At 40.7% G+C, this 7993-nt stretch overlaps 1 protein-coding gene across 1 annotated transcript in view; it reads right to left on the bottom strand.

Moving 5' to 3' along the window:
- Positions 1–3235, bottom strand: part of calcoco1a (calcium binding and coiled-coil domain 1a) — a 13298-nt gene extending 10063 nt beyond the window's left edge. Inside the window, exons 1-3 of the mRNA XM_005914730.2 lie at positions 3075–3235; positions 1872–2032; positions 1679–1781 (exon numbers count right to left, since the gene is read on the bottom strand). Coding sequence (XP_005914792.1) covers positions 1679–1781; positions 1872–2003 — 235 coding nt within the window. The 5' untranslated portion in view covers positions 2004–2032; positions 3075–3235. The remainder of the gene's footprint in view (positions 1–1678; positions 1782–1871; positions 2033–3074) is intronic.
- Between the last annotated feature and the right edge of the window lie 4758 nt (positions 3236–7993).

The following is a 7993-nucleotide window of genomic DNA, read 5'->3' as shown; positions in this document are numbered from 1 at the left end:
ATTTTCCTTACTGAGGAGTTGGCAACACTGGCTCCAGCAAGCTAAACGCTCATTAAACAACACGTGTTTGTTTATCACATTATAAAATAGCTTTTCAGTCGCCTCGACTGTTTGTGCTATGCTGCTATGTCCTGTTGAAACCACAGAAATTAATCTAGTATCAATTCAACAAACATCCTGTTAATGACGCGGTCCATGCTTTCAGCTGTCCTGCCAAAAAATGTTTTCCTGCTATTTAAACCGCTGTAAATGACTTGCTGGCCTATAATCTGTCAAACGTATCTCTCATGAAGGATATCGAGTCATTATGTGCCAGAAAGAAAATTCCCGTCACAAAGTAGAAGCTACAATCAGTTTTTGGCAAAGTGACTTTTATATATCCTTTATGAATCGATGTAAAAACTATCGTTGACAGTAAAAACGTCTTCTTCAAAAGAGAGCTGGCCAAGAGGGCAGGAGAAATTGCAACAAATATAACATAACAGTTCTATAAAGATATTTTAAGTGGCCCAACAGGACTGGATTGATTAAAATGTAGAGCACAAAGTGGGTATGATAATGCTGAGTTAAAAGACACTTGCAGAACAGGTCATTTCTTTATTTTGTACGTAACCACTTCATAAATCTTGTTGACTACAGCCTATCTACCAATATAAGCAAAGCTATTAGTCATAAAAACACATCAGCAATCACTGTTTCGCATAAGACTGTCGCTCATAAAGTTGAAGGCTTACAAATTTGGAGAGCAAAATAACTGCTTTTCAGACCAGCTGTGCTACTTGCATAACGTTTCACTATCACCTGAATCTGCTTCCTTTTCATGCACCTTTAACCAAGCATACTGGAACTGATGATGATACACCTCCTGCCTCCCACACTAACCACAAAGCAGTCAGCCTTATTCTGTGACTCCTTCCAGCCTATAAAGTAAGCTGATCTAATATCATTATCTCACACAGACCATAGCTTCATGTTTGGAGTGATTTACTTAGAATTACTGTTTCACAATACGGCTACAGCAAAGGGCCAAGATAGAAAACAGACAGAGGGAATGACACACGGTAAAGTTTATGAGCTGTATTTCAACTTCGAGCACCGGCTAAGGTCACAGAAGAGGCGACCTTCTTTTTAAATCACAGCATTGCTGCTGATAAGGAACCATCTGTACTTTCTTTAGTTTCCTTTCTCTGTACTGAAGAATGACATTGACAGTATGTTTAAGTTAGCGATAAATCACTTTACCAGGGGTCAATGCCACACCTGCTGCACACGTGCCCCTCACCCTCAATCAGGCTTATCAGCTGCCCCTGACACACAGGACAAAGTGAACACTGTATTCTCCAGTGAGCAGCAGCAGTCAGCAGAGCAGCCTTTGGGCCATTGTCTTACTAAAGAAATGAATTCAAACCATGACAGAGAGTGTCTCTGTTAGAAACCAAGTTAGATATTTCTCTTGTGCACAGGATTTTTTCCCCTTTTTTCTGCTGAAGAATTATTTTAAGATAGAAATAAACATTTGCTTCCACTCAGCATGTGATTCGCTAGCTTTTTGTAAACAACAGAGCAATTCATTTTACAGAGGCATCAATCTCCTGCTGAAGGTTTTATGCGCTGATCTAGTACAGATCCTGTGTGACTATGGGAGGTAAACCCAGTTAGAAAACAAAGGTATGAATACCCTGAAACTGAACACAGCAGTTGACATCTGTGCCCTCTTGGTAGTCAGCCGGGGCTAGCGCCCATACAAAGGTGTGGTATTCCTTTACTGATGTCCATCCCTCCTGAAGAAGAAAATGTGTGCACAGTGTTAACTTCCAGTTGGATATTATTTATTTAGTTGCTTTTCCAGAAATTCGTCAGAATAGCAATACCTTGAAGAGCCCTATCCAATCATTACTGGCCCATATGTGCCGTGAGCTCAGCGTGTAGTGGCAGTCGACTCTGCTCTCAGGAAAGTAGCTGCAGCCCACGTTTCTAAACTCCACCTGCCAGTCCTTGTCCATGGCAACACAAAACAAATGCTCTATTGCACCTACAAGAAAGAAGGTAAAAAACAAACAAACCCCAAATCAACCTAGAAACCAACATGCACAGTTACATTACACAGCTATTTCTGGAATATAGGTAAGAGGTGGTCCCTGCTGAACAAACAAGAGGCCCCAAGTGTGTGAGTATTTTTGTTCAGTGTAAGATCTAGACTGAGTGCACACTTAAGGAAACAGCACCGATGCACAACTAATCCTCAGTGACAGCATGGTCTTAAGGCAACATGACACGTTACACAGGTTGTCACCAGGGGCTATTTCAGTCATCTTCAAAATCATTTGCTATTATACAGCATCACGTGCAAGCATGCAGGATATGGGCTCAGATTCCACTAGAGGTTACTTCCCATGAATTTGTGGTGTCCCTGCAGTTAACCACACTGCTTGCCTACAGAAAGCATTATTTTTGTGTGTGGTGTAATAACTATGGCATAGGCAACATTTATGATGTGATGGTACACTGTTACACAAACAGGGTGAAACACATGGTAAATATACATTTTAATAGAGCAGCAGAGACAAGCATGATGAGATTTTCAAAAGGAACAAAAATAAAGCAAGCGCATTTTAAACCCAATGAGGATTTACAGCGAGCATGTTCTTTAAACTTGGATTAACTTTCTGTACTTTACATTTATTCCCTGTGGTAGAGTCAATAATCACAGATGATACAAGTTTTCTATTTTTGTTTTGCAAACAAACATCCGTTCGGACAAGATAAAATACAGACAGTGCGTAAAACAATACACCAGTGATCAAAATAGCTTTCCGTGGACTCGTTTTACATGGCACGAGGCTTAAGGCCCAACAGTAGCACATGTCGAGAAAACAGTGTTATGCCCGTCGATGAAAGCTTTAAGATGACAAACAAACAAACACAGGCACTGCGGACAGACCTGAATCCGTGCACGTTAGTCATATTTGTTAATTTGATGGAAATGCAAATAATAAGAGACAATGCAGGGCTTTGTTAACTACCAAAAGAGATCTGCGCACATTATCTCGACCCGTTTCTGATGTCTTTGTTACCTTTACGGTCCTCAGCCCTCTGCAGACGGTATAAAGGAGCCCTCTACGTGCGAGGTACCGGACTGACAGTCCTCAAGAAACCCACGAAAGAACACGGCCGATGCAGACTCGCTTTCCTCACGGAGCTCAGCTGGACCAACAACGCGAAATAACAACAAAAAAGCCAAAGCAAAACACAAGCACCACAGCTTCTTCTGCACCGTGGAATTATGGGAGCTGTTGTTCACGATGTAGCTGAAACTATGCCGAGACACTCCTTTTTAAACTACAACCCCCAGGCTCACAGTAGACTAACAGATCCGCTGAATGTAATCTGACGCGTCTCATTGGCCGCCGTTGTTTTTCGCATCGGATATCTGCCAAACCGCGGCTGTCCTGCTCGTTCACCAATGGAAAGAGTGTGTGTTATTTGCGATGAGAGGAAGACACTCTTAGCGGATGTAATAATGAAAACGGATGTTTTTATTTGCAGTGATTGTTCGAGTTCATAAATATTTGCTACATTGCGCTGTAAACAAATCTGCGCATTATTTTCCATGCAGGTAGACTTCGCACTATGACGGTTATTTAATGTGATGGTAAAGTATTACAGGTTGTATAGTTTTTGCCTATTTATTTTAGTTTAAATCAGTGTCCCACGGGAGCCTTTTCCACTTCATGTATTATCTGTACTTTGATGAGGAAAATCAGGAACCACAGCAGATCCTCTGACGTCAGCCCACGTTCCAGATTTGATGGAGGGGAATTCGGATTTTAGCCAAAATTTTTCCCCAAATAATCCAGTGATCCTGCATTTTGGAAGCGCCCCAATTTGGCAGTTTCTTTAGGGTAAGCTTGATATCCCACAACGTCTTCAAACATGAGGACAAATAGAGCGCATGACGAGGTTACAGTGCCGGGCAGCAGATGGCAGTATACCATCTTGAAAACCAAAATTACACATGCAAGTCTAAACACACAGTGCGGTCTTTTAAGCCCACAATGAAAATATATCACAGCCTTTTTGTCCTTTCACTATTAGATACAAGATAAAAAAAAAAAGGGGGGGGGGATGTCTCTCTATGCTGCAAATTTTAAAAACAGCCTGGGTTCACCATCTCTAGCTTTGCCTTAATTCATAGTTTTGATTTTGCAGATATATCAGAAGAGAAATGCAAATATGGCTGTGCAGATAGGTCTCAAGGCTACAGTAGTAGTATTGTCTATCTGGGTTCACAATGTGTTATTCTGAGATTTTTAATAAAAAAAAAACATTAAAATACTGGTTTTAGTTGAACTGATTATATTAAATGATTTACATTTAAATTAGAGTTAAAATGGCAAATAAGTCTTTAACTGCAAAAAGCCATCAATAATAAAAACCTATTTAACAGAAATGGAAATTAAAAGTTAGCATTCTCTATTAAAGGTTATTAGTCCTCCACAACCACAAGTTAAATAATGCTCAGCCTGTATTATTATAGTTATTGATGTTAGCTCATTGCCCATAGCCAGCCTATTTATCTCTGCTCATTGATGAGACACTCCAGTCACACAATACTTTACTCCTCCTCAATTAGTAAGTCCAGTTTGGCTAATTTAGTCTGTTGACGACACTATAAGGATGCTTCATGTAATTTTATGCCGACGGACAGTCAATGCTGAGACCCTATAAATTGTGTTTAAGTGGATTAATAGTGTGCTGAGCCTGTGTGAGCAAAGTGGTGATGGAAATAGTGGCTCGCTCTCACAGTGGGATAATTAAATAGGTTCTACTGTGATGACTGGCTTATTCAGTAGCCACTGTTTACATGCGTGTTTAGCTTTAGGTATTATTAAAGAAAAAGATTTCTTCTGTTGAATTCTTCAACATAATTCAGTATGGTTGTCTTGCGGGTTCCCTGGAACACAGAAAAATCAGATATACCAAAAATACTAGCATAAGTATTGTTTATGAATTAATTCTATATGCTTATTTCTGCTGGTTTTGTGCCACCCTATTTTATTTTATTTTATTTTATTTTATTTTATTTTATTTTATTTTATTTTATTTTATTTTAGTGTTGTGTCTGATTTCCCATAGCCTTGACTTTGAAGCGTCATTGTTGTGTAAAGTTAGAAGACAGTTGTGCAGTAGGAGTGTGAAGGCTTCACCATAACAGAGGCTAGACTTAAAGTGGATTGTCCATGAAACTGCTTGATCTTGACCTGGCTGCCTGCTGTTATGGCTCCTCTGCCTATCATAACATCCCACCTCTACCCTGCAAACTTGCGCACACATGCAGTTATGCTGACCGTGTGAATTTACAGTTTTTTTTTGTTTTTTGGGAGGAGATGGCTAACATTCACACTTTGAGGCGTTAGGTTGGGGGAAAATATAGTGTTCTGGCACAAAACGTTCAACATGTTGTTTATTTATCTGTTGTGGAAGTACTCCACACAAATTTAATCCCTGTCATCTGCTGATTTCTAGCAGCTTGGCTTGGAATTTCTCTCAATGCTAGAAAATGGTATAGCCCCTGAGTGCTACTGCAGTTTTATTACCTGAGGTGGTTTGTCTGAATATAGCTTACCACATGTCTCATTCAAAGGGAATGGCAGGTATGTGTCACTAGTCATAAATTGCAACTAGCCTTCAGCAGTAATCAGTTGCCAAGGAAACCTCAAATGGGATTATGACCTTCTGTTGTGTATAGACAAGCAAATTGTTAGAGTTGTCAAGATCCAAGAGACAAACATTAAAGATTTATGTCAGTAAACAATTTATTTTCTCATCATACTAAGTTAATAGGTAGCGTGTCTTGTGTGGAAATAAAACTGAGAATATAAGTTGGCGGCATTTTTTTTTCTGGCTGGGTATTACTTAAAACTATACGGGCAGTTTTGACTTTAATAATGGTAGTTACTGTGTTTTGAAGTAATGTTGTCTTGTTTTAAGATATAGTCAAAGAAAGGCATTACAAGGTAGAAAACAAAGAAAGAAGAGCAGAAGCAGAGTGCCTAGAAGGAGGGTAGAGTGTTGGGAGGGTGGAGATAGAGAAATGGGGGACGGTGGTATTTAGTATGCACGGCCAAGCTGCCCCATCTGCTTAGCGCAGCAGTCCCTGTCGTATAACTGTCTGCAGGCCGTGGGCCACATAAAGAATGTCTCAGATTTGATGTAATTCCGCAAAATTAATGACAGCTTTACTCGGTATGGGCCGTGAGGGAATGATTAGTGTTTGATCGTCCATCTGATCAGTTCCCTTGGCTGGCTGCTGAGAGATGCTCCACTATATGCCGGTATGTTGCCTATGGCAAGCACACATGCACACACAGATACACCTATCCCAGAGTAATTCCTGGGCCCTCATGTTGTAGTTTATGTTTAGGTTCTGGTTCGCGTTTCCCTCAACAAAAACATCCAATATCTTGTAAAATTCTCTGTGCTGTGACACTTCACATCGATGTGAACACCTACTGATGTGCTGGATGCAGGTCCCACTGGTAATGTGAATGTGCACAGGGCACTTTTATATTAGGCTGTGCGGTATTTCAAAGAAAAGTGGGACAACCAGCATCCAATTTAGAGAACTCGGAGGTCACACTATGACCCTTTACAAGATATGCTTTACTGCAGCTGTGATTGGAATTGGGTATTAGTTTTTAAAAGAGATGGTGAGTGGATTGGGAATTTGAGAGAGAAAAAAAATTGATCCATTGGATGGATTGCTGGAGTTGGACAAGTGGAATACCTCTCGTCGTTTTAATTCAGCCCCACCTCAGCGTTCCCAACCCCCATCTCTTTCCTCCTCTTGGGCTGCTGCGTTTACAAGCGAAGGGGGCATTCTGTTTTACAAGTGAGCCTGGTGCGTCTCGGTGTGCTAGCAACATTAAAATTGAACTCGTCTTATCTGTGCAAACCGCGAGGCTTTACATCATAGGCTGTCGTGCTACTGCCATGAGGCCCCACTGTGCTTTTATGTAATGTGGTGCAGTCAAAAACCCAGTGGACAATTAAAGTGAGCTGATAGATAAAGAAGTGATTGAAGACCAGAATCTTAGTTTGTGGAATGCCCTGTGTGTTGGGGGAGGGACACTTTAGTGGTTTATTATTGTTAACAAGACACAACATCTCACGTAGACAGACTGAACTGGAGATACAGTTTTCAGAGTTGCATCTATTTTTTGTTTTTTGCTGAGTTGCATATGGCAAAGCTAATTTCCCATCTGACCATTAGTACTCTGGTCAAGTCCAAAGCATGGAGAGCCTAATTCAGCAAAGGCTTGGGGAGGGCTGTTTCTGCCAACACAGATTGTTGGACAGATTGGCAGTGCTTCACTATGTGTTGATGCAGTACTTTTCCCTCAAATTGTGCACAATTATAACAAATCACTTGCAAAAACACCATTAAAGTAAACAAAAACTTGTTCCAGTTCAATTGCAACTCAGTTCATTATCCTCTCTGTTTTCTCCTTCCTCAGTACTTTAGAGTTTTTGTCCTTCCTTCCATAACACTCATTCCAAATTATTTGAACGTGTTTCCTCCTGCTTGGGTTCCCCCCTTCCCTGTTGCCATTCTCTAATCTCCTTTCATTTTGCTCTTTTTCTTGGCCCACTCTTCCTCCCCCACTGCTTTCTTTTTCTCCTCTTCATTTTATATTTTTGGCTGAGCTGAGGACCTTTCCTGGTGCAGTGACCTTTCTGGTTTTAAATTAAGCCCCACTGCGGCACGTCTCTCTTCATAGATCGCCAGTTACGAGCCTTCAGAGAACCGCAAAAAAATAACGATTCTGATGAAATGGCCCCTTTAAAAAGCTCTTCCAAATTCCTTTTACATTTTTCTTTGCCTCTTCCCCCCTTTCTGGTTGCATTAATATTCACACTAATGAGGAACATCCTAAAGAGCAGACCATGGAAAATGTGAGAAGAGACATATGCATGTGCCTCCTGACATGCA

This window comes from Haplochromis burtoni, unplaced genomic scaffold, assembly GCF_018398535.1.
Source record: "Haplochromis burtoni strain Fernald_Lab_line unplaced genomic scaffold, NCSU_Asbu1 Contig_9, whole genome shotgun sequence".
NCBI lineage: Eukaryota > Metazoa > Chordata > Actinopteri > Cichliformes > Cichlidae > Haplochromis > Haplochromis burtoni.
Note: the sequence above shows the minus strand (reverse complement) of the source record. Positions and strands in the feature narration are given on the sequence as shown.